The sequence below is a fragment of the Saimiri boliviensis genome, chromosome 1 (assembly GCF_048565385.1).
Source record: "Saimiri boliviensis isolate mSaiBol1 chromosome 1, mSaiBol1.pri, whole genome shotgun sequence".
Lineage (NCBI taxonomy): Eukaryota > Metazoa > Chordata > Mammalia > Primates > Cebidae > Saimiri > Saimiri boliviensis.
The window spans coordinates 27,095,736-27,122,753 of NC_133449.1; the positions used below are offsets into that span (position 1 = coordinate 27,095,736).

Sequence of the window (27,018 nt, forward strand, 5' to 3'; positions counted from 1 at the left end):
GGTGGGTGGATCACCTGAGGTCAGGAGTTCGAGACCAGCCTGGTCAACATGGTGAAACCCCTTCTCTACTAAAAATACAAAAAATTGCCCAGACATGGTGGCAGGTGCCTGTAATGCCAACTACTCAGGAGGCTGAGGCAGGAGAATCACTTGAACCAGGGAGATGGAGAGTGCAGTGAGACGAGACTGTGCTATTCCACTCCAGCCTGGTGATAAGAGCAAGTCTCCATCTCAAAACAAACAAACAAAACCTCTAGGACAAGGGTTAGCAACCTACAGCCTATGACCCAAATACAGGTTGCTACCTGTTTTTCTGGAACACAGCCACACCCATTCTCTGTCTATAGTTGCTTCAATGTAATGGGAGACTTAAGTAGTTCCAACAATGGCCAAACAGCCAACAAAGGCTAAAATTATTTACTATCTGGACTTTCACAGAAAATGTTTGCTAAATCTGCCCCAAGACAAAGAGAACAGGCAAGAAGTCAAAAACAACACAATGTTGCTAGGTGCAGTGGCTCATGCCTATAATCCTAGCACTTTGAGAGGTAAAGGCAGGAAGACACTTTCGCCCAAGAGTTTGAGACCAGCATGGGCAAGATAGTAAGACCCCATCTCTAAAAAATAAAGTAAGGCTGGGTGTGGTGGCTCACGCCTATAATCCCAACACTTTGGGAGGCCAAGGTGGGCACATCACCTGAGGTTGGGAGTTTGAGATCAGCCTGACCAATATGCTGAAACCCCGTCTCTACTAGAATACAAAAATTAGCTGGCCGTTGGTGGCATGTGCCTGTAATTCCAGCTATTCCAGGAGGCTGAGACAGGACAATCGCTTGAACTCGGGAGGTGGAGGTTGCAGTGAGCTAAGATCATGCCATTGTACTCCAGCCTGGCTCACAGAGGGGGAGACCCTGTCTCAAAAAAAAATTAGCTGGATGTGGTGGCACGTGCCTGTAGTCTCAGCCACTCAAAAGGCTGAGCCACTGGGGGAAATGAATGCAGCACCTATGAACCTTTCTTGAAAAAAATTTGTTGATGGTGAATTACAGCCATGCAATATAAATAATTCAGCAATGGAGGGGAGACTGAGATAAATGGACTGGTAGAGGCACTCAATCAATATGTAAGTTTAGGAATTAAGGTAACAGAACAGCATCAAATATCATGTACCTTGACAATGTAATAATACCACCAAAAAAAGAACATGGAGAAAGGCATGATAAAAAGGTATCAGTGCTTTATTTCCTTATCTTCCTAGCAGAAAGTCTACTTATATCTAAAAAGGACATTATCATTTATTTATTTATTTTTTTGAGATGGAGTTTCGCTCTTGTTACCCAGGCTGGAGTGCAACGGCACCGCAACCTCCGCCTCCTGGGTTCAGGCAATTCTCCTGCCTCAGCCTCCTGAGTAGCTGGGATTACAGGCACACGCTACCATGCCCAGCTAATGTTTTCTATTTTTAGTAGAGACGGGGTTTCACCATGTTGACCAGGATAGTCTCGATCTCTTGACCTCGTGATCCACCCGCCTCGGCCTCCCAAAGTGCTGGGATTACAGGCGTTAGCCACCGCGCCCGGCCGACATTATCATTTAAAAATAACAGTCTAGGCTAGGCACGGTAGCTCCCACCTGTAACCCCAGCACTTAGGAGGCTGAGGCGGGTGGATCACTTTTAGCTCAGGTGTTCAAGACCAGCCTGGGCAACATGGTGAAACCCCGTCTCTACAAAAAAATAAGCCAGGCATGGTGGCTCATGCCCGTAGTCCCAACTACTCCAGAGGCTGAGGATGGAGGATTGTTTTGAGCACAGAAGTCCAGGCTGCAGTAAGCCAAGCTCCTGCCAATGAACTCCAGCCTGGGTGAGAGTAAGACCCTATCTTAAAACAAAACAAAACCTAGTAACTCCAACTACTTAATGTTATTTATAATTTACAGTCTTTTTTTCTTTTTAATTCTTCTAAAAGTATCTTTGAGGAACTAGTGTCTGTTATAGTGAAGGAACATTCATCAGGGGCGTAGCCAGTATTTCAGTTTGACTTTAGTGTCTTTTTCTTCTATAAAATTAAGATATAATTAAATTTAACACAATTTTAGTAAACCTTACACAGGCCGGGTGCGGTGGTTCGGCCTGTAATCCCAGCACTTTGGGAGGCCGAGGCGGGCGGATCAGGAGGTCAAAAGATCGAGACCATCCTCGCCAACATGGTGAAATCCCGTCTCTACTAAAAATACAAAAATTAGCTGGGTATGGTGGTGCGTGCCTGTAGTCCCAGCTACTTGGGAGGCTGAGGCAGGCTTGAACCTGGGAGGCAGAGGTTGCTGTGAGCCAAGATTGTGCCACTGCACTCCAGCCTGGCACATGGTGATGGAGCAAGACTCTGTCAAAAAAAAAAAAAAAAAAAAAAAAAACCAACCTTACACAGTATGCTGGAACTCCTGGGCTCAAGCGATCCTCCTGCCTCAGCCTCCCAAAGTGCTGGGATTAAAGGTGGGAGCCACCATGCCTGGCCAAACCCATTTTTATAAAACTCCTTCTTTTCTCTGATCTTTTTATCTTTATACATACATAAAGATCTGCATGAAATGATGTTCATCTTCACTTTTTCTTTTTTTTTTTTTTGAGGAGGAGTTTTGCTCATTACCCAGGCTGGAGTACAATGGCGCGATCTCAGCTCACCGCAACCTCCACCTCCTGGGTTTAGGCAATTCTCCTGCCTCAGCCTCCTGAGTAGCTGGGATCACAGGCACGCGCCACCATGCCCAGCTAATTTTTTGTATTTTTTTAGTAGAGACGGGGTTTCACCCCGTGATTGGCCAGGATGGTCTCGATCTGTTGACCTCGTGATCCACCCGCCTCGGCTTCCCAAAGTGCTGGGATTACAGGCTTGAGCCACCGCGCCCAGCCTCATCTTAACTTTTTTTAAAAAAACTTTTCTAAGCTGGAAACAATATAGTGAAAAAAAGAAGAAAATACATTATTTTTAATGAGGTTTCAACTAGGTTGTCCAGCTGGTTTTGAACTCCCAGCCTCAAGCAATTCCCTCCCACCTTGGCCACCCAAAGTACTGGGATTATAGGCATCAGCCACCATACCTGGCCAGCATCTCTTCTTTCTTTTTTTTGAGACAGGATCTCACTCTTTTCCCCAAGCTGGAGTGCAGTGGTGTAATCTTGGCTCACTGCAACCTGTTTCCCGGGTCCTCATACCTCAGCCTCCCAAGTAGCTGGGACTACAGGTGTGCATACCACACCGAGATAATTTTTGTATTTTTTGGTAGAGACAGGGTTTCACCATGTTGGCCAGGCTGGTTTCGAACTCCTGACCTCAAGTGATCTGCTCACCTCAGCTTCCCAAAGTGCTACAGGTGTGAGCCACCACACCTGGCCCAGCATCTATCTACTCTTAATTTTTTTCTGAGTAGAAAGTGTAGTGACTTATTTTCTTTGTATTTTTTTTTTTTACATTGCTTTAGTATTTCTAACTATATGCCCAGTACTGAACCACAAAACAACCAAAAAAAAAAGCATATATAAAAAATTGAAAGAGCAATAGTTCCTTATGTTTTGTTTTTGTTTTACCATTATAGTATCCAGCAGCCAGGTGTTGGTGGGGCCTGGTAGGCATCCAGGCCAGGCTAAGGCACTGACCACACTCAGAGGGGTCTGTAGCTTGCATAGACCCCACCTGCAGGGTTGCCACACATTGTACCTGCAGGGAAAGAAGAGATGGGAGTAGGGTTAGGGATACCTACACTGTTTGGAATGAAAGCTCAAATCAATGTTTAATCCAGCAGGATGAGGGTATTTTTCAGAAGTATAAGGAGACTCACAGCGTAATCAGGAAGGTGAGGCTCTAAGAAGATAGAGCCTCAGCTAAGGTAGCAGGTTCCTCACTCACCTTATATATGGCAGGCTTCACTGCATCTGTGAAGAAAGAAGAGCAGTAACCTTTTCCTATGGATCCCAAGGACTCAGCATGTCTTACTCTGTCACCCAGGCTGGAGTGCAGTGGCACAATCATGGATCACTGCAGCCTCCAATTCCTAGGCTCAGGCAATCCTCCTGCCTCAGCCTCCCAAAGTGCTGGGATCATAAGTGTGAGCCACCATGCCTAGCCAGGCTTTGCTTTCCGCCCCCTGCCCCCCCCCCCCCCATAGACCTCCTCTGTGGACACAGGCATTGCTTTTAAATCAGCAACCAATTCTTTGAATAATGACCTTCCCTTATGCTCTGTTGAGAAAGTCCTTATCTTTCCATCACCAAATTTATGAACCTACCTCTATCTGCTCCCACCTTCTTTCCTTCTGTTATACCTGGTAGTATCCCTCTTCCTACCAGAATAGCAATCCCTTCATTCTACTCTCTTCCTATCCTCTAGCACCTTTTCCAGAACACTGCTCATTCTGTTATCCTCCTTTCTCCTGCGTCATCCACTTGCTTCCTCCCTAGTCTAAGTCACTCCCATACTGCCATGTGAACATGACCTACTGTCTCCTATCCAAATAAATGGACAAAATCTTCCTTTACTGACCCCACTCAGTCAATCCACCACCCTCAATTATTGGTTCCCCTTCACAGCCAAATTTTTCTTTTCTTTTCTTTTTTGAGACAGGGTCTTGCTAGGCGGCCCAGGCTGGAGTGTAGTGACACAATGCACAACGCCATGCACCACCATGCTCGGCTACTTTTTTTTTGAGATAAGAGTTTCGCTCTTGTTGCCCAGGCTGAAGTGCAATGGCATGATCTTGGCTCTCCACAACCTCTGCCTCCCAGGATCAAGCGATTCTCCTGCCTCAGCTTCCCAAGCAGCTGGGATTACAGGAGCCCGAAACGACACCCAGCTAATTTTGTATTTTTAGTAGAGACAGAGTTTCCTCCATGTTGGTCAGGCTGGTCTCGAACTCCCAACCTTAGGTGATCTGCCCGCCTCAGTCTCCCAAAGTGCTGGGATTACAGGCATGAGCCACCACGCCTGGCCTCATGCTTGGCTACTTTAAAAAAAAATTTTTTTAGAGACGACATCTCATTATATTGCCCCAGCTGGTCTTGAACTCCTAGGCTCAAGCAATCTTTCTACCTAGGCCTTGCAAAGTGCTGGAATTATAGGCATGAGCTGCCATGCCCAGCCCCACAGCCAAACTTCTTGAAAGAATTGTCTGTATTTATTGTCTTCACTTTCTGACCTCCTATTAACTCCTCAACCCACTCCTCCACCACATCACCAAATATGGGACTTCCCAGGGCTCCAACTTGGGTGCCCTCTTCTTTAAACACTCAGTACTAATGAAAAACAAATAAATTCAACATACAGAAGCTGCCTTTTCCTGACTCTTTCCTCCTCTTGCTGATCTTCAGCTCTCAATTCTACCCCTCTCTTCAGAACAAAAGACTGTGTTTGTGTGGTGGTGAGGCAGGAGAGACTAAGGACAGGATTGGGGGAACAAGAGTATGGCAGGGGAGATGGGCCCTATCCATCAGTCTGAGCCCTCAGCAGCCAGTTACCTGTGGCAGAAAGAGGGGGAAAGTCCTGAGAGCACAGAAGAGGGAACATGGGAAAGATAAAAGGAAATGTAAGACTACAAAAGACAGACAGCTTGAGAACAAATATGAGTCATAATGCAGGGTCTGTGTGTGGCTGAGTAAGGTTTTGTGCTAGAGACACTGGCCCAGAGATGTTTCCAGGGAGATATACAGGCCCTGCTATGCTCTGGCCACCACTACAGCAGCCCTGTTCTCCTTGCTGTGCTACTCACCTGGGGGTTGCTGAGCCAACAGAGCCTCTGGATGGGGTAGACTGAATAGCAGTACTTTCCCGTCTGAGCAGGCCAGAGCCAAGAGACCCAACCGGGGCAGAAGAGGAGCCTAGAGGGTGAAAGATGTGCTGAGGCTTGCTGCCTTCAGTTGACTCACAGAAAACCTCTGAGGTTCTAGGCCCTGAAAATACTGTATGGAGTTGCTGGAAAAACTCCATCCACCACACTCCAACCTTCCTTCCTTCAACTCTAAGAATTCCCAGGGCCTCTCTGTCCTGGCTTTTGAGTCCTAGGGCCATCCCACAGTCGACTGGGAAATACCTTCCGAGGGGTGCCTGGAAGTTCCCATGCTCCACTAGGGCAGAACTTGAGGTCCCAGATGCAGCCGTTGTCACAAGCAATCCCATAGACAAAATGGGCCCTGTTGCCAGGACTGGAGAGAGAGAGCATGTGGGGATGGTGGGTAGGAAGAAGGGGCCTAGGGCTGCCAAAGGTAAGCTCCCCTTGTCTCAGCCCAATCCAAGCCCTTCCCCCTATCCTGTCCAGACCCCATCCTGCTCTCCTCAACCACCCTCCCATGGCAGTGTCCAACCCCACCTCACCAGCTTTCTTGCTGCAAGGTCCCAAGGCCCCAGAGCTGGAGCAGCCCAGGACCCGAATGAAGCTGGCTCAGTGGGTGTGTCTCATTCATGTCAGGGCTGGAGAAAAGAGCCACATATTGCGAGGCTCCTGCCCCCTCTGGCACTGGGCACCAATCCAGAGCCCAGAGTGGTCCCCCCGTGAAGAAAGACACATCCCAGCGCTCTGGATGTGCTGTGATCGAACTAAATCTAGAGAAAAATCAAACATGGGATGAAGAAAGGAGTTAATAAAAGGTAATGAGGGCTGGATGGGAGCTCTACCCAGAGCCAGTATGAACTAGCTCAAGCAAGAACCGTATACAAGTGAGAACAATCCTTGGCTACCGCTTGTATCTTCCTCCTTTCCTTCCCAAAGTCTGCCTTACATTATTTGAGACAGGGTCTCACTGTCACCCAGGATGGAGTGTAGTGGCATGGTCAACAGTTCACTGCAGCCTTGACCTCCCAGGCTATAGCAAGTCATCCCACCTTTGGAGTAGCTGGGACTGCAGGCACATGCCACCATACCCCACTAATTTTTAAATTTTTTGTAGAGATGGAGGTCTTGCTATGTTGCCTAGGCTGGTCTCAAACTCCTGGGCTCAAGTAATCCTCCCTCTCTGGCTTCCCAAAGTGCTGGGATTACAGGTATGGGCCACCACGACCAGCCTCCAAAGTCTGTCTAGCTCCAGCTCATCTTCAGAGCTGTTCATTCTGGAATACGATAGTATTTTCTCTAAGGCTAGTCTATCCAGGTCTCTCTGAGTAGATGTAACCTTGTGAACTGCTTTGGCCCCTAAATCTCTTTGGCTTCCCTCAGCCTGCCAGCAGTGATAACACTACAAGTTAAGAGAGGGCTGACCGGCTCTAGCCAGGACTCCTATTCTTGGGACCAACTGAACCAGCATCAGGGAAAGGAGAGGACTTATCTGTCATCTCTTTCAACACTCATTTTTACTGTTTCTGGCTCCTACTCAGAAAAAAGGGCAGATGTGCAATCTTCACCTGTTTATTCGGTAGAGGGTGCCATCTTCAGGTAGCCCTTCACGTTGTACAGAAAACAATGGAGACTTTTCCTCCTGGGGCAGGTATGGAGCAGCCTCACTGGAAGAGGGCAAAGGGAACAATCTAAATTTGGAAGTGTTTCACCCATCCCAGGATTCCCATTATAGATCCAGAGTCCTCTGTCACCCTTTCATCTCCAGTGGTGTCACCCTTCCTAGGCTTCAGAGATGTTGCTTCAACTTACAGCTCAGATAACAAATGCCACTTCCAGGCTAAAGGAATCCATTCAGCAAACTCCCAGTATGAATGCTTCTGCTCTCGGCTGGAGAAACAGAAGAAGCATTAATGAAGGAGAGGGATTCTAGAGCAGCATAGTCCAATGAAACTTTCTGTGGGGATGGAAATGATCTATTATCTGTGCTGCCCAACATGCCAGCTGCTAGCTGCAATTAGCTCCTGGGCACCTAAAATGTGGCTACTGGAGCTGAGAAACAGAGCTTTTTATTTCACTTTAATTAAAAATTTCTAGAGCTCCTCCCCCTGGAGCAGTGCCTTTTAGTAATGAATATCATGGTATTCCACCCATGAGTGCTTCTCTCCCCTACGGCCCCACTTTGATACCATACTTGCACTCTTCTACCACCCCTTTATCCCCAGCCCCCAAGTCTCACAAGTCCTTGGTGAGATGGAGGCACTTCCAAACAGGAGCCATGATGTGATTTGGTAAGCCATTGGGAGCCATTCCCCGGCAGTGTGGCTTCTGCTTCTGAGGATCAAATTGAAGAAAATATAAGTGAGAGAATTCTACAGGTTGGAGAAAGTCCCAGAGACAGCTGTTTCCCAGCTTTTACCTTCTTTGGCAATACTTCTCCCTCCAATCACAACCCTATCAGCATCTTAAAAGATTTGTGTTTCAACATTATAATGACTTCTTCACCTTCTGCTCTACTCCCTCCATCGAAAATGCAAAATCTGTTACCTATTTTCTGTTCAGCTTCCTCAACATCTCCATGGCATTTGATTCAGAGGATTCCCTAATGCCTCTTGAAACTCCTGCCCTATGGAATACTCCCCCTTACTCCTCTCTCCTCTCTAATATTCCTTCACAGGTCTTGACAGGTCAAACTGATGATGGTATTCCCCAGAGTTCCTGTCGTCTTCTCGCCCCTCTACACACACACACACACACACACACACACACACACACACTCACTCTCTCTCTCTCTCTCTCTCTCTCTCTCATTCCTGGTAATCTCATCCATGTCTCATGGGGCTTTGACTACTATCTTTTTGTTTGTTTGTTTGGGCTTTTTTTGTTTTGAGACATTATCTTACTGTGTCGCCCAAGCTGGAGTGCAGTGGCATGATCTTGGCTCACTGCAGCCTCTGCCTCCTGGGCTCAAGCAATCCTCCCACCTCTGCCTCCCAAGTAGATGGGACTACAGGCACACCCCACCACACTCAGCTAATTGGTTTCTATTTTTCATAGAGACAAAGTTTCACCATGGCCCAGACTGGTCTTGAACTCCTCGGCTCAAGCAATCCTTCTGCCTCAGCCTCCTGAGTAGCTGGAACTATAGATGCATACTGAATCCAGCTTAACTACCATCTCTATGCCTGATTATCAAGTTTACAGCTCCATAATGTAAACCTGACTAGTCTCAGTATCTCTACAAGTTCTAGACAGTGTCTGTGGCAAGCCCTATTAGAGCATGAGGCAAATGGGAAAAAAAAAAAAGTAATCAGTTTAAAAAAAAAATCAGGCCGGGCGCAGTGGCTCAAGCCTGTAATCCCAGCACTTTGGGAGGCCGAGGCGGGTGGATCACGAGGTCAAGAGATCGAGACCATCCTGGTCAACATGGTGAAACCCCGTCTCTACTAAAAATACTAAAAATTAGCTGGGCATGGTGGCGTGTGTCTGTAATCCCAGCCACTCAGGAGGCTGAGGCAGGAGAATTGCCTGAACCCAGGAGGCGGAGGTTGCGGTGAGCCGAGATCGCGCCATTGCACTCCAGCCTGGGTAACAAGAGCGAAACTCCGTCTCAAAAAAAACGAAAAAAAAAAAAAAAAATCAGTAAAGTTCTTGTCCTTATTTCAACCTCCCTCTTCTCAGTTCAAGCAATTCTCCTCCTCAGCCTCCTGAGTAGCTGGGACTACAGGTGCATGCCACCATGCCTGGCAAATTTTGTATTTTTAGTAGATATGGGGTTTCACCATATTGGCCAGGCTGGTCTCAAACTCTGGACCTTGTGATCCCTACCTCAGCCTCCCAAAGTGCTGGGATTTCAGGCATGAGCCACCGCGCCTGGCCTGATGTTGATTTTTCAAATGTTGCCTCAAAATAGCATTTATCTCAATTACTAAGGGTTTCTGTTCTCCCTTAAATGCTGCACATGAGGCAAGTAAGGCACTGGTCTCATATATGCAGCTGATGACCAGCCATCTCCAGCAGAATGGCCCATGACCCATGGGCACCTCAAACTCAACATGTCAGAATGACATGCTGAATAGCTGCTACACTGGAAAGATGGCGGAGCAAGAGCAAAGAAAAATCCCTTTGGTTCCAGAAAATGTGAAAAAGAGGAAGGCTTATCAAGCCCTCAAAGCCACTCAGGCGAAGCAGGCACCTTTGGCAAAGAATGGGCAGAGGAAAGGAAAAGGACACAGGTTTAAGTGACTGCAATCATTCCTGCATGATTCCTGGCGGCAGACACGTGGCAAGGTGACTCGAAGCGAAGCCTCACGCCTTGGAATTGCCAGATAAAACATTCCTTGGCCTTTGTCTGATGGTGTGAGTTTACTGCTGCAGAGAACCACTGCAAGACGTCGCTTAAAGAAAACTTTTAGTGGTGTCTTTGTAAAAGTCATCCCCTCAAACCTAAAAATGCTGCGCAGAGTGGAACCTTTTGTGACCTGGGGATTTCCAAATCTGAAGTCTGTCTGGGAACTCATTTTGAAACGTGGACAAGCCAGGGTCAAGAATAAGACCATCCCTCTGACAGACAACACTGTGACTGAGGAGCACCTGGGGCGGTTTGGTGTCATTTGCTTGGAAGACCTCATTCATAAAGCTGCTTCCCAGGGAAGCATTTCCAGGAGATCTCATGGTTCTTGCGCCCTTTCTACTTCTCAGTGGCCCATCATGCTACCAAAAATAACAGTGGGCTTCCTCAAGGAGATGGACACACCTGGCTATCAGGGTGAACGCATCAATCAGCTCATCTGACAGCTGAACTAGACCCAGGTGAGGCAGGGCTGAAAACTGCTCTTGGATTGACTTTGGGTGGGCCACACCTTGCCACTCTAAAAGTTGTTTTTGCATTTACTAGTTTTTAATAGTAACCTTGAAATTGGGAGGAAAGAAGGGGCTTAAAAATGTTGAGTAACTAAAAACTGTATTGCTGCGGTCATTTAGATGGAAATGAGAAAACAGTATTAATTAACTGATTTCAAAAAGGACTTGAAGATGTGAATCATCTATTTTGGTGAAGAAATCTTAACTCTTTTTGAAATTACTTTTTATTCCTGTTATTATTCCAGGTGCCAAACTGCGATAAATTTTTATCAATGAAATGGGTGGAAAAAAAGTGAATTCAGCCAGGTCGGGCTCACGCCTGTAATCTCAGTACTTTGGGAGGCCAAGGAGGATGGATCAGCTGAAGTCAAGAATTCAAGACCATCCTGGCCAACATGGCAGACCCTGTCTCTACCAAAAATACAAACGTTAGGTGGGCACAATGGCGCACAACTGTAATCCCAGCTACTCGGGAGGCTGAGGCAGGAGAATCGCTTGAACCTGGGAGGCAGAGGTTGCAGTGAGCCGAGATCGAGCCACTGCACTCCAGCCCAGGTGACAGAGTAAGACTCTATTCCAAAACAAAAACAAAAATAAAAAAACTAAGTGAACTCATCTTCACCCCTCCCCACCTTTGCCCTTCCCACATCTCTCACTCTCCATGTTCCCAGGTTCAGTGCATGATGCCACCATCTAAGCTGGAAAGTGCTATTCAACTTCCTCCCTCCCTTCAATTCCCAAGTTAATTCTCTTATATACTCCATTCTGTGAGAGAACACAGAAATAAAAGAACTACAGAAATAAAAAATAAAAAATTATCTTCCATCTCTCTCTTTTTTTTTAAAGACAGTCTGGCTGGAGTACAATGGCATGATCTCAGCTCACTTGCAACCTCTGCCTCCTAGGTTCAAGCAATTCTCCTGCCTCAGCCTCCCAAGTAGATGGGACTACAGTTGCATGCCGCCACGCCCAGCTACTTATTTTATTTCCAGTAGAGACAGGGTTTCATTATGTTGGTCAAGCTGGAGAAACTCCTGGCCTCAAGTGATCCACCCACCTTGGCCTGCTAGGATTACAAGTGTGAGCTATCATGCCTGGCCTCTTACATATCTCTTGAATCTGCCCCCTTCCTGCTCTTCTCTTCCTTCACTGCTTCATTCAGGACCTCACTGTCTCTTACCTGGATAATTGAAACTGTCTTCTGTCAACTATAGTTTGACCTATTTTCCTAACTGATGTTATTTTTCTACTTAAAAATGTTCACTGTACAGTTTCTGTACAACAGAATTGTGTTTGTTTTGTTTTGTTTTATAAAGATAGGGTTTCGGCCGGGCGCGGTGGCTCAAGCCTGTAATCCCAGCACTTTGGGAGGCCGAGGCGGGTGGATCACAAGGTCAAGAGATCGAGACCATCTTGGTCAACATGGTGAAACCCCGTCTCTACTAAAAATACAAAAAAAATAGCTGGGCATGTTGGTGCATGCCTGTAATCCCAGCTACTCAGGAGGCTGAGGCAGGAGAATTGCCTGAACCCAGGAGGCGGAGGTTGCGGTGAGCCGAGATCGCGCCATTGCACTCCAGCCTGGGTAACAAGAGCGAAACTCCGTCTCAAAAAAAAAAAAAAAAAAAAAAAAAAAAAAAAAAAGATAGGGTTTCACCATGATGGCCAGGCTGGTCTTGAACTCCTGACCTCAGGTGATCCACCCACCTCGGCCTCCCAAAGTGCTAGGATTGCTAGGATTACAGGCGTGAGCCACTGCGCCCGGCCTGTTTTTTTTGTTTGGTTTTTTTTTTTTTTTGAATGGAGTCTCACTCTCTTTTGCCCAGGCTTGAGTGTGGTGGTGAGATCTCGGCTCACTGCCACCTCCGCCTCCTGGGTTCAAGCAATTCTTCTGTCTCAGTCTCCCAAGTAGCTGGGACTACAGGTGCGCGCCACCACGTCCAGCTAATTTTTGTAATTTTAGTAGAGATGGGGTTTCACCATATTAGTCAGGCTGGCCTCAAACTCCTGACCTCAGGTGATCCACCCGCCTCAGCCTCCCAAAGTGCTGGGATTACAGGCATGAGCCACTGTGCCCAGCCTGAACTGTGTATTTTTAAGTGGTTAAAATGGTAAATTTTATGTTATATACATTTTACCACAAAAAATATACAATAAACAAAAATAAATTTGTTGGTTCCTACCAGTTTACATCCTTTCATCTTCTCTAGTTTAATCTCCCCTACAATTTTACTCTAGGCTCTATGCTCCAGTCATAATCAATTTCTTGGAAAACCATCTTTTGTGGTAAATTTCTACTTATCCTTCAAGACCCAATTCAACCGTCATTCTTCTGTGAAGCTTAAGCAGTTACCCTTCCTCTATATGCCTAAACCATTTTGTTCACTCCTGGAGTAGTGCTGATTGCACTCAGAATTTGTGAGGCAGGACACTGTCTTATTTATGTTTGTTTCTGAACAGAGAATATTCAACGTATGAATGAATAATCTTGCTTACCACACCCCTTCTTCTGCACTCTCCCTAATATGCTAACTGTTTTTGAAATTGACCCTTTTTCTTTAACTTGTTTAGTGTATTATAGTTACGAGGAAAAAGCTATCTTTCCTTTCCCAATACCTTGCTGGTCCCCTAAAAATCCTACTATGTCCCCATTCGCTTTCTTGTCCATTGAAGTTACCCCCGAAGTAGATCCTCGCGGGGTGCCTCGGGGAACTGCAGGCTCGAGTTCAGATGAGCTCTCACTTGGGGCCTCACTTTCTTCCACATCTTCAGCCTCAACCTGGAGAACAAAGTCTTCATCCCGTGGAGCACCATCCACCTCTTCTCCACCTGGACAGGATGCTGGCTGCCGGATCTTCTTCGGTTTGGTGGGGCTGCTCACTTTGGGGGCCTCAGGACAGGACACAGGAGCAGGCATGGCTGTTGAGAGCTCTTCAGCCAGTTCCTGAAGATATAGGAGTGCCCTGTGGGATAGGGCAGAGTCAGAGCCATTCTCACATATAACTGAAAACTCACTTTTCCAGACACAGTTTATTTTTATCTCAGTGGATCCTCCTAATAACCCTGTGATGAACCAATTAACTATTAAAATTTCTCCTTCCCCCTTGGAAGATGAAAAAAACAGAAATCTAAATTATGTGACTTGGCCAAGATGACTCAAGTAATAAATGTGGAATCTGAACCCACGTCTTCTGACTCCAAGTTCAACGCACGTTTCATTCTACCACAGTCAAAGAACAGAGACAGCAAGATAAAGAATAGAACAGCACATATATATTGATAACATATACTGAGCAGTAAAACAGCAATAAAGAGCTAGGTAAAGTTAGGGAAAAATGGCATAAGACATAAAGTACAGAAAGAAACTTTTTTTTTTTTTTTAAACCGCTCGTTTATATATTTTTATTTGGAAATGTTTATATCAGTACAAGGAAACAATTTTGGAGACACTAAATGTCATCAGTTATCATTAGTTTATTATAAAAGAGAGAGATGGAAATTATTTACATGATGAAAGATTTCAGAACTTCAGTGGTATGGGCAGCTTCACACTGATGCCATTTCAATAGTGACTTATTTCAGTCTACGTACTTTCCAAGAATGTCACCATATCTAAATAGGAAATAATCCTTGTCATCTAGAACTACTTTGGTGCCTCCATATTTTGGGAGAAGAACTTTACCTCCAACTTTCACGCTAACTGGTTGAATCTCTCCACCCTGTCCTTTAGAACCCGATCTAACAGCGACTACTGTTGCTTGCAATACTTTTCCTTGACATTTTTCTGGAAGCATAATGCCTCCTTTGGTTACAGTTTCAGCAGCACTCCTTTCAACCAATACTCAGTCAAAGAGTGGGAGAAACTTTCTAAATGCCTGTCCTGCCATGACTCCCGAAGCCTCAGACTCGTACTCTGCTCTGGCGCACCGTGGCAAGGACAGACCCGCGATACGGCCCTCACGACACATGAAAAGCAAGAAACTTTTAAAGTTAGCAATACATACCATTAATGGTGTTGTGATAAGGGCCTAAAAGACCGGTCATGTCCCCAGAATCCAGACACCACCCCTCCTTACCTAATACCTCATCATCATAGTCTTCTCATCTTTCCAACATCTGCCCCACCCTGATCCCTTCACCCAACCCCCTTCCACCAAGCTATGCCCCACAATCCTTACACTTGGGCAGCTCTTCGGCGGGGTCGTTCCCCAGAAGGGGTCTCAAAGTCCTCAGGGGGCCTTTTTGGAGATGGAGACTCTGGCTGATTTAGGTCTTTTGACAACTTCAGCAGCAGCAGCTCTGCCTTGGACTTTCGACCTCGTTTCTTAGGCATGGGGGTGGATAGAGGGTTGGATGGATCTAAGAGACCAGGAACCAGAGGGGCTGATGGAGGATTAGGCTGTTGGGGCCTTTTGGGGCCTTTTCGTGTCCTACCGCCTCTCTTCCGGCCAGGCTTTGAGGCCCTAGGCTTTGAGACCTTTGACATCTCTGAAGAAAGATCTGTAGAGAAGAATATGGGTCTGTGAGATGGGACCAGAGCTCAAACCTCTTTAGAACAGATAACACCGTACCCAGGTTTGTAAGATCCTATGAGCTCAACCTGTTCTCTTTCACCTTAAGCTCAGCATGAAGAATAAAAAGATAAAGAGGACAAGATACATACCTTGCTGTTCTAGTCTAGAGAGGCTTTCCTGCTCTGGAGGGAGCCTCCTCTGATCAGGAGAATCCTCGAATCCAGGCAAAGGGGTAGTAGGTAATGACATCTCTATGGAAGCATCTGCACTGGTCATTTCTGAAGAGGTCTTGACATCAAGTTGATTTAGCATCTCTTGTTCAGGAGAGTCTACCACAGTCATGTTCCCCACGGGGCCGGCCTCCCCCAGGGCAACATAGCCGACCCCGCAGGTATCCATCAGTACCCCCCAAAGTGGCTGCCCTGCATACAGAAATATACAAATGAGCAGAAGACAGAAACTATTTGTACTAGCTCAGATTTTTGTTTTCCCATTGTTTTCTCCCCTCATTCCCACACCCATACCCAAGTTCCCTGATCATTCACTTATTCAACAATACTTACTAAACACCTTCTACATGTCAGGCACTGCTCTAGAAACTGGTAATACGAGCCAGGTGCAGTGGCTCATGCCTGTAATCCCAGCAACTTTGGGAGGCTGAGGCAGGAAGACAGCTTGAGCTTAGAAGTTTGAGGTTAGCCTGAGCAACATAGCAAGACCCCATTTCTAGCAAAAAATAAATAAATAAATAAATAAATAACAAAAAAAGAAACTGGGAATATGACAATGAGCAAGACAGACAAGGTCCCTGCTCTCATGGAACTTATATTTTGATGAAGTAGACAATAAACAAGTAAACAAATAAAGCTTGTTTTTTTTGGTTCGTTTGTTTTTTGAGACAGAGTTTCACTCTTGTTGTCCAGGCTGGAGTGCAATGGTGAGCTCTCTGCTTACTGCAACCTCCACAGGTTCAAGCAATTCTCCTGCCTCACCCTTCTGAGTAGCTGGGATTACAGGTGCATGCCACAACGCTAGCTAATTTTTGTATTTTTAGTAGGGACGGGGTTTGACCATGTTAGCCAAGATGGTATTGAACTCCTGACCTCATGATCCACCCGCCTCAGCCTCCCAAAGTGATGGGATTACAGGCATTAGCCACTGCACCTGGCCTAAAGCTTCCATTTATTAAATGCTAGCTATGTATGTGCCAAGCACTATATTAAGTGTGATATATACATTGTCTAATTTAAAGCTCATATATTTTCTTGAGTTTTAAATTGTTGTCTAAGCTGGAGTAAGGATGGTGAATGCACCATTATTTAACCTCTGTCTCTGAAATCCAATGAAATGAAACATGAACACACAGACAACCCAAAAAAAGGACTGAAAAAAAAATTTGTCTATCACAAATCTAGAAAAGGGACACAACTTCTTTAAAACATACTACAAAGAAGAACTGCCAGATACTATAAAATTTAGACCAAACTGAAGAGGCATGCCTAATGTTAACATCTACTTCTGTAAACATTAGTCAAGCGGTAAGTTTATTTAGGAATAAGTAAAAGTCCAGGCAGGATGGCTCATGCCTGTAATTCCAACACTGTGAGAGGCCAAGGAAGGAGGATTGCTTGAGGCCAGGAGTCCAAGACCAGCCTGGGCAACACAGAGAGACCTCATCTCTTCAAAATATTTTAAAAGTTAGCTGGGCATGGTGGTAGGCACCTGTAGTCCCAGCTACTTGGAAGGCTGAGAGAGGAGGACTGCTTAAGCCTAGGAGTTTGAGGTCACAGTGAGCTATGATGGTGTTACCATACTCCAGCCTGGGGAACAGTAATACCCTATCTCTAAAAATATTTAAAAATAATTTTCTGACCAGGCACAATAGCTCATGCCTGTAATTCCAGCACTTTGGGAGGACAGGGTGGAGGATGGCTTGAATCCAGGAGTTCAAGACCATCGTGGGCAACAGAGTGAGACCCTCTTCTCTAGAAAAAAACACGGTGGTGCACACTTGTAGTCCCAGTTACTTGGGAGGCTGAAGTGGGAGAATCACTTGAGCCCAGGAGGTTGAGGCTACAGTGAGCTGTAATCACACCACTGCACTTGAGCCTGGGCAACAAAGCAATACCCTCTCAAGCAAATAAATAAATGAATTTACTTCTTAAAAGAGAATGAATCGGTCCGGCCCGGTGGCTCACATCTGTAATCCTAGCACTCTGGGAGGCTGAGGTGGGCATATCACCTGAGATCAGGAGTTTGAGACTAGTCTGGCCAACATGGTGAAACCCCATCTCGATTAAAAATACAAAAATTAGGCAGGTGTGGTGTCAGGCATCTATAATCCCAGCTACTTGAGAGGGTGAGGCAGGACAATCACTTGAACCCCGGAGGCGGAGGTTGCAGTGAGCAGAGGTCATGCCACTGCACTCCAGCGTGGGTGACACAGTGAAACTGTCTTTAAAAAAAAAAAAAAGAGTCAAAGAGTTCTCTGGTGCCTTGCCATCAATATTTCACCTGGATGGGGGTGGTAGGTAGGTTATGAGACAATTAAGGAACATCCTATTATATTAAGAAAGCTTTTCCTTTTTTTTTTTTTTTTTGAGACAGAGTTTCACTCTTTTTGCCCAGGCTGGAGTCCAGTGGTGTGATCTTGGCTCACTACAACCTCCACCTGCAGGGTTCAAGAGATTCTCCTGTCTCAGCCTCCCAAGTAGTTGGGACTACAGGTACATGCCACCACGCCAGGCTAAATTTTTGTATTTTTAGTAGAGATAGGGTTTCATCATGTTAGCCAGGCTGGTCTCAAACTCCTGACCTCAGGTGATCTGCCCACCTTGGCCTCCCAAAGTGCTGGAATTACAGGTGGGAGTCACTGCACCCGGCCGTTTTTGTTTTTGTTTTTTTTTTGAGACAGACTCTTGTTCTATCACCCAGGCTGGAGTGGTGCAGTAGTATGATCACTACAGCCTCAACCTCCAGGGCTTAAGCAATACTGCCTCAGCCTCCCAAGTTGCTAGGACTACAGGCATGTATCACCACACCTGGCTAATTTTTTTTTTTTTTGAGACGGAGTTTCGCTCTTGTTACCCAGGCTGGAGTGCAATGGCGCGATCTCGGCTCACCGCAACCTCCGCCTCCTGGGTTCAGGCAATTCTCCTGCCTCAGCCTCCTGAGTAGCTGGGATTACAGGCATGTGCCACCATGCCCAGCTAATTTTTTGTATTTTTAGTAGAGACGGGGTTTCACCGTGTTGACCAGGATGGTCTCGATCTCTCGACCTCGTGATCCACCCGCCTCGGCCTCCCAAAGTGCTGGGATTACAAGCTTGAGCCACCGCGCCTGGCCTGGCTAATTTTTAAATTTTTCAGATAAGCCCTCATTACGTTGCCTGGGATGGTCTCGAATTCCAGGGTTCAAGCAATCTTTCCACTTCAGTCTCCCAAAATGTGGGGATTATAGGCGTGAGCCACTGTGCCCATCCTAAAACCTTTTTTTTTTTTTTTAAGACAGTGTCTCGTTCTGTCACCCAGTCCGGAGTGCAGTGGTGCAATCATAGCTCACTGCAGCCTGGACCTCCCAGGCTCAAGTGATCCCCCTACCTCAGCCTCCTGAGTAGTTGAGACTACAGGGCATGTGCCACCATGACTAATTTTTGTATTTTTAAAAATTTTTTAGAGACAAAGTTTTACCATATTGCCCAGGCTGGAGTGCAGTGGCATGATTATATACTCAAACACCTGGACTCAAGAGATTCTCTCAACTTTGTCTCCAAAAGTGCTGGGATTAAAGGCATAAAGCATTATGCCTGGCCTTTTTTAATTTTTAAAAAATTAAAAAAAAATTTTTTTTTTTCTTTTTTGAGACAGGATCTCACTCTGTCATCCAGGCTGGAGTGTGGTTGTATGATTATAGCTCACCGCAGCCACCAACTCCTGGGCTCAAAGAATCCTCCCTCTCCAGCTTCCCAAGCAGCCAAGACTACAAATGTGCACCAATATGCCCAGATAAGTTTTTAATTTTTTTGTGCAGATTGGGTCTTGCTATTTTGCCCAGGCTGGTCTTGAATTCCTAGCCTCAAGAGATCCTCCTTGGCCTCCCAAAGTGCTGGGATTACAGGCGTACACCACCATGCCTGGCCGAGAAAACTTTTTCGCACTGAATAATTGACTAAATTGTCTTGAGTATCATTTTCTTCAAATCCAGAAAATGAGCTGTATAACCATGCACCAAAGTAAACTGAGATAAAACACTGACCACAAAACCGGAAACTTAAGCAACATAGAACTCTCCAAGGGCCCAGTTTTTGGCCAGAATAACCTGCTTGTCTGTGACAAAGGGGAAGAAATAGTTCCAATCCCAGGATGGAACTCCCCCATAAATCTATGTATGCCTTAAGGATAAACAATTCATCAGTCTCAGTGAACAGTGTGCTAATACAAATCCTATAAGAAATATAAAAGCTTCCAACTGTCTCACTTGAAGAAGCTACAGTCTAAACAGATCTAAGGCAGGTGCAGAGGATATAACATGTACTAAAGATACATTATAACACTATCAAAGTAAATAAAGGTCAGTGAAAATTGATCTATATTGTTCCTTTGATAAATAAGAAGCCCTGACAGAACTACCCCATTCAAAATTAGTCACAAGGAAAAAGGACCTATGCATAGATATTACAGAAAGAATAAAAAAGGATATAAAGATGAAAAGTATCCTTTTGAAAAAGTGATTAGGAAAACAGAAGCAAATTTCCAACAGATATTCCCACACTTTCAAAAATACCAAAGTGATTGTGAAATCCAAGAGCTAGGGTTTCAATGTCCCCTCCAAACCTCATGTTGAAATTTAATTGCCATCTGTAATAGTATAGATGTGGGACCTTTAAGAGATGATTAGGCCATGAGGGCTCCATCCTGACCAGTCAGATCAGTGTCATAAAAGGGTGAGTTTAGGGCAGGATGCCATGGCTCACACCTGTAATCACTGCATTTAGGGAGGTGGAGGTTGGAGGATTGCTTGAGCCCAGGAGTTTGAGACCAGCCTGGGCAACATGGCAAAACCCTGCCTCTACAACACAATACCAAAACAAGGCTGGGCACAATGGCTCACCCCTGTAATCCCAGCACTTTGGGAGACTGAGGCAGGTGATAACGTGAGGTCAGGAGTTCGAGACCAGCCTGGCCAACATGGTGAAACCCTGTCTCTACCAAGAATACAAAAATTAGCTGGGCGTGGTGGTGCATGCCTGTAATCCGAGCTACGAGGGAGGCTGAGGCAGCATTGCTTGAACCCGGGAGGCGGAGGTTGCAGTGAGCAGAGATCACACCACTGCACTCCAACCTGGGCAACAGAACAAGACTTCTTCTCAGGGTGGTAGTGGGGAAATTAGCTGGGCAAGGTAGGCAGCAGGGGACTTGTAGTCCCAGTTACCTAGAAGTGGAGGTGGAAGGATCACTTGAGCCCGGTAAGTGGAGGCTGCAGTGAGCAGAGATCGAATCCCTGCACTCCAGCCTGGGTAATAAAGCGAGACTCTATCTCAAAGAACAAAAAACAAAAACATGTATAACAGTAAACACATAACATTCAAACTCATCCATTAAAAGAAAGAATAGGGCCATGTACAGTGGTTCATGCCTGTGTTCCCAGCACTTTGGGAGGCCAAGGCAGGCAGATCGCTTGAGGCCAAGAGTTTGAGACCAGCCTGGCCAACATAGCAAACCCCGTCTCTACTAAATATACAAAAATTAGCTGGACGTGGTAGAACATGCCTGTGATCCCAGCTATTTGGGAGACTGACGCATGAGAATCGCTTGAGTTTGGGAGGTGAAGCCGAGATCACACCACTGTATCCCAACCTGGGCAGAGTGAGACACTGTCTCAAAAGAAAAAAGAGGCTGGGTTTGGTGGCACACGCACATAATCCCAGCACTTTAGGAGGCTGAGGCGGGCAGATCACTTGAGGTCAGCAGTTTGAGACCAACTTGGCCAATATGGTAAAACCCCAACTCTACTAAAAATACAAAAATTAGCCTGGTGTGGCAGGCACCTGTAATCCCAGCTACTGGGGAGGCTGAGGCAGGAGAATCGCTTGAGCCCAGGAGGTGGAGGTTGCAGTGAGCAGATTGCCCCATAGCACTCCAGCCTGGGTGACAGAGTGAGACTTCATCTCAAAAAAAAAAAAAAAAGAATAAAGATTTGGTTTGATTTTCTTTTTTCTTCTCTCTCTCTCTTTTTTTTTCTTTTTTTGAGACGGAATCTTGCCCGTCACCCAGGCTGGAGTGCAGTAGCCTGATCTCCACTCACGGCAACCTCCACCTCCCGGGTTTGGGTTCAAATGATTCTCCCACCTCAGCCTCCCCAGTAGCTAGGATTACAGGCACCCACCACCATGCTCAGCTAATGTTTGTATTTTTATTTAGTAGAGATGGGGTTTCACCATGTTGGCCGGGCCGGTCTCAAATTACTGACCTCAAGTGATCTGCCTACCTTGGCCTCCTAAAGTACTGGGATTACAAGTGTGAGCCATTGCACCCAGCCTGATTTGGCTTGATTTTAAACTATATGCTTTTCGAGAGATGCCTAAAACAAAATGACACAAAAAGCTGAAAACATAAAGATCAATTAAAATATACAGGGTAAAATGTTAGCAAAAATAAAGGAGGAGTTTGGATGACAATAGCAAAGTCAAATTTACGGGGAAAATATGAAATAGGAATTAAGGGAGTACTTTTTTTTTTTGAGATAGAGCCTTGCTCTATTGCCCAGACTGGAGTGCAGTGGCGTGATCTCTGCTCACTGCAACCTCCGCCTCCTAGGTTTAAGCAATTTTCCTGCCTCAGCCCCCCAAGTAGCTGGGATTATAAGCATGTACCACCATGCGCGGTTAATTTTTACATTTTTTAGTAGAGACGAGGTTTTGCTACGTTGTCCAGGCTGGTCTCAAACTTCTGACCTCAAATGATCTGCCTGCCTTGGCCTCCCAAAGTGCTGGGATTACAGGTGTGAGCCACTGTGCCCAGCTCAAAAGGGAGTAGTTTATAATGAATAAAACTTCAAACCATATAGAAGATATCAATGTCATGAACATTTAAACATCAAATAATAGCATCAAAAGATAAAAAGCAAAATGTTCAAGACATAGAACAGTAACTTCTTTTAATCACTGACAAATACAGTAGGTAAGGACAAAGAAGATATAAATAAAATAAATATTCCCCCCATATTGGTGCAGTTGCATAAAACAGAATCCTCTCCAATCAGTTCAAGCAGAAAGGAATTCATTACAGGGTATTAACTAGTTCACATCAGTAGTTCACAAAGTGTGGTCCTAGAAACAGCAGCATCACTATCACCTGCAAATTTGTTAAAATGCAAATTTCTAGTCCTACCTCAGACCTACCAAATCAGAAATCCTGCATGGGGTCAGCACCTTGTGTTTTAACAAGCCCTTCAGGGGATTCTGACATACACTGAGGCTCAAAAACATTTGCATAAATGATCACTGGGAGGGTTAGGGGAAAAACGGTTGGTAGGAACACAAGTGCTGATCAAACTGGTAAGTTGCTCTTATTTACAGCTGCTGGCTCAAGAACCATATGCTGGGCTGGGCACAGTGGCTCAAGCCTGTAATCCCAGCTCTGTGGGAGGCCAAGGTGGGAGGATCATTTGAGATCAGTAGTTCAAGACCAGTCTGGGCAATAAAGCAAGACTTTGTCTCTGGCAAAGAAAAAAAAAAAAAAGTTTTTTAATTAGCTGAGGCTAGGTATCCTGGTTCCCAGCACTCTGGGAGGCTGAGGCAGTGGATCACCCAAGGTCAGTAGTTCTAGATCAGCCTGGCCCATCTCTACTAAAAAATACGAAAATTAGGCCGGGCGCGGTGGCTCAGGCCTGTAATCCCAGCACTTTGGGAGGCCGAGGCGGGTGGATCACGAGGTCGAAAGATCGAGACCATCCTGGTCAACATGGTGAAACCCCGTCTCTACTAAAAATACAATAAAACTAGCTGGGCATGGTGGCGCGTGCCTGTAATCCCAGCTACTCAGGAGGCTGAGGCAGGAGAATTGCCTGAACCCAGGAGGCGGAGGTTGCGGTGAGCCGAGATCGTGCCATTGCACTCCAGCCTGGGTAACAAGAGCGAAACTCCGTCTCAAAAAAAAAAAAAAAAAACGAAAATTAGGGAAAGAAAAGAAAATAGGTCTTAGCTACTTGGGTGGCTGAAGCTGAAGGATCACTTATGCCCAGGAGTTGAAGACTGCAGTGAGCTATGATTGTGGCACTGCACGCCATCTCGACAGAGCAAGACCCTGTATCTAAAAATAAAAAATAACAGGCCAGGTGCGGTGGCTCACATGTGTAATACTAGCACTTTGGGAGGCCAAGGCAGGCAGATCATCTGAGGTCAGGAGTTCGAAACCAGCCTGGCTAACATGATGAACTCTCCTCTCTACTAAAAATACAAAAATTAGCTGGCCATAGTGGTACATGCCTATAATCCCAGCTACTTGGGAAGCTGAGGCAGGAGAATCGCTGAAACCCAGGAGGCAGTCTGCAGTGAGCTGAAATCACGCCACTGCACTCCAGTCTGGGCAACAGAACAAGATTCTATATCAAAAAAAAATAAAAATTAAAAATTAAAAAATAACAAAACATATGCTATGATGAGAAACCACCTGCTGAATCAAGAAGCCCCTACCACAGCCAATGGCTCCATAAACAAGTTGTGTCTGCAGTAATCAAAAAGTGACCTAACTAAATGGGAAAGCTGCTTCTCTGGCTCCCAATCCAGAACCTTATCACTGCCAAAATCTGCACTAACAAATACATGCCTGCTGGTCTGCCTTTCTCCTCTCTAAAATCAGATTCAAATTTGAGTTCTCCAGGAGCACATGTGACTTGTAAAACCTAAATCATATTCAGAATCTTGGATGCAAAAAATTCCAGAAAAGGAAATTTCTTACTTTCCAGGCTCTCAAGTGGAGGCTGCTCATTCACTTACATCCCACCTACCTCAGGGTTCAAAGTGGGATCAGTCTCTTCAATTCCTCTCCAATGCCACTTGCAGACCAGCAGTCCCACACACCCCTATCTTGTAAAAACCTTGTTACTTTGATGCTCAGAACATTCAGCTAAACCGCAGCTACTCGCTTTGTTATCACTCTCTGAACCTTGTCATCACCCAAACCTCTTAACCTCCAAAATCACTAAAACGTCCAACTATCTGATCTCCCATCATTATAGCCAGACTGCTCAAACACTATCACTATTATTTATTCTCCAGCTATATCAAGCCACTATCCCTTGATCACTCCAATTTCTCCCTGTGTCAGCCACATCCTATCTAGTTTAGATTTCTTCATTTCAATCAGGTACTTTATATTCTTTTCTATCTTTTCGTTCCACATGCTTAGCAAAACTCAAGCCCTCATAGGTCCAACCATTCAACTCTTTCACATGTAAACCAAAGTTGCTGAGCACTGGCAATCCCACTTTCTCTCTAGTCAGCCCTTACATGCTCTCCCCCGACACATTATCTGATCCCCTGGTTCCCTGAAGGTAATTTTGCTTTTGATTTCCAAAAACAAAAGCAAAGTCATTAGATGGGAGGTACTTCAACTTCTTGCCAAGAAAGTTTACACTCCCCGTCTCTGAAACCCTCTCATTCACTCTCTAACAACAAACCTTCCCCTTGTGTTCTAGCCCCATTCCCCCATCTCCTAAGAGAACTGGAGTTATTGTTTATCCATTTCCTTTCCATTGGTTCCTTCCAAGCAGCATTTAAATATGTTTATAATTCTCATCCTCACACATAACTATCCTTCACCCCATATTCCTCCTCCCACTAATATTTTCCTCCTTCCTCTCATAGTCAAACTTTTAAGAGTTTTCTGTCCTTTCATTTTAATTTCCCTGCATCATTCTAACAAGCATATTGTCCCCCAACTCATCAGTGAAGCTAAAATCATTAATAATCACTGTATCATTAATCCAATGGACACTTCTCAGCCTCATTCAACTTGACCTCTTAGCAGCTCCAACACTACTTTGTTGAAACATTCACTCTTCTTGACAAGCAATTCACGAGCAGCAAACTGCCAGTGTTTTACAAAATTTCCTCAATTTTTTACAGTTGTCTCATTCACAACTATTTGGCAGCTTTTCTGTTTGCAAACTCACCTCCTTTGTCGTTCCAAAGCATGCAATTTAGTTTTAGTTTGCTTTCTTTACTTTTTTAGAATTGTTTTTACAAAACTTTTACTTGATATAAAATACTATAAAGACAGCAGCAAAAGGCTAGGTGCACTGGCTCATGCCTGTAATCCCAGCACTATGAGAGGCGGGTGGATCACGAGGTCAGGAAATGGAGACCATCCTGGCCAACATGGTGAAACCCCACCTGTACTAAAAAGACAAAAATTAGCTGGGTGTGGCCACACATGCCTGTAATCCCAGCTACTTGGGAGACTGAGGCAGGAGAATCACTTGAACCCAGGAGGCAGAGGTTGCAGTGAGCTGAAATCGCACCACTACACTCCAGTCTGGCCAACAGAGCTAGACTCTGCCTCAAAAAAAAAAAAAGATAGCAGCAAAACAAACATCTATGATTCAACTTAGTTTTTTTTTTTTTTTGAAACAGAGTCTTCCTCTGTCTCCCAGACTGGAGTGCAGTGGCATGATCTTGGCTCACTGCAGCCTCCGCCGCCCAGGGTGCAAGCAATTCTCCTGTCTCAGCCTCCTGAGTAGCTATGATTATAGGCATGGGCCACCATGCCCAGCTAATTTTTGTATTTTTAGTACATATGGGTTGCACCATGTTGGCCAGGCTGGTCTTAAACTCCCAGTCTCAGATGATCCACCCACCTCACCCTCCCAATCAACTTAGTTTTAATAGAAACAATAACTCTTTCATATTAAAAATTTCTTTCCCCTGTAACCCAGGCTGAAGTGCAGTGGTACCATCACGGCTCAATGTCCCTTTATCTCCTGGGCCCAAGCGATCCTCCCATCTCAGCCTCTCAGGTCACTGGGATCACATGTGCATACCACCAGGCCTAGCTAATGTTTACTCTTTTGTAGAGACAGGGTCTCAACTATCTTACCCAGGCTGGTCTCAAAACTCCTGGGCCCAAGTGATCCTCTTGCTTCAACTTCCAAAGTGCTAGGATTACAGGTTTACAGGATTACAGGTTACAAGTTTACAGGATTACAGGTTGAGTCACCACGCCCAGCCTATAACATATATATAAAGACAAAGCAATTGACATTAAAAAAAAAAAAAAAAAACAAGGTGGGAGCCTGGACAATATAATGAAACCCTGCCTATATACATACATACATATATATATATATATATATTTTTTTTTTTTGACACAGAGTCTTGCTCTGTTGCCCAGGCTGGAGTGCAGTGGTGCAATCTTAGCTCACAGCAACGTCCGTTTCCCGGGTTCAAGTGATTCTCCTGCTGCAGCCTCCTGATTAGCTGGGGTTATAGGCATGTGCCACCACACTAGGCTAATTTTTTATTTTTAATAGAGACAGGGTTTCACGGTGTTGGTCAGGCTGGTCTCAAACTCCTGACCACGGGATCCGCCAGCCTTGGCCTCCCAAAATGCTAAGATTACAGGCCTCAGCCACTGTGCCCAGCCAAAAAATATTTTAATTAGCTGGGTGTGGTGGCACATGCCTGGAGCTCTTGAGAGGCTGAGGCAGGAGGATCGTTTGAGCCCAGGAGTTCAAGGCTCCAGTGAGCTGTGGTTACGGGCCTGTACTCCAGCCTGGGTGACAGAGCAAGCCCTTGTCTCAACAACAACAACAACAACAACAACAACAAC

The 27,018-nt window shown here is 45.5% G+C and overlaps 1 protein-coding gene and 1 pseudogene across 5 annotated transcripts in view; both read right to left on the reverse strand.

The window, feature by feature from the left end:
• The window catches only part of GTF3C2 (general transcription factor IIIC subunit 2), a 36,495-nt gene that overhangs the window by 5,851 nt on the left and 3,626 nt on the right, over positions 1 to 27,018 (reverse strand). For 2 of the 5 annotated variants that reach the window (XM_010352323.3, XM_010352324.3), the window contains exons 2-12: positions 15,340 to 15,612; positions 14,855 to 15,176; positions 13,354 to 13,639; positions 8,053 to 8,147; positions 7,626 to 7,703; positions 7,382 to 7,480; positions 6,359 to 6,586; positions 6,078 to 6,189; positions 5,757 to 5,865; positions 3,902 to 3,927; positions 3,583 to 3,712 (exon numbers count right to left, since the gene is read on the reverse strand). In XM_010352323.3, coding sequence (XP_010350625.1) covers positions 3,583 to 3,712; positions 3,902 to 3,927; positions 5,757 to 5,865; positions 6,078 to 6,189; positions 6,359 to 6,586; positions 7,382 to 7,480; positions 7,626 to 7,703; positions 8,053 to 8,147; positions 13,354 to 13,639; positions 14,855 to 15,176; positions 15,340 to 15,589 — 1,735 coding nt within the window. In that variant the 5' untranslated portion in view covers positions 15,590 to 15,612. Of the gene's footprint in view, positions 1 to 3,582; positions 3,713 to 3,901; positions 3,928 to 5,756; positions 5,866 to 6,077; positions 6,190 to 6,358; positions 6,587 to 7,381; positions 7,481 to 7,625; positions 7,704 to 8,052; positions 8,148 to 13,353; positions 13,640 to 14,854; positions 15,177 to 15,339; positions 26,417 to 27,018 lie in introns of those variants that run through there. The other 3 variants (XM_074395479.1, XM_074395491.1, XM_074395476.1) reach the window with 3 other exon arrangements.
• On the reverse strand, positions 13,646 to 14,841 carry LOC141583800 (10 kDa heat shock protein, mitochondrial pseudogene; annotated as a pseudogene).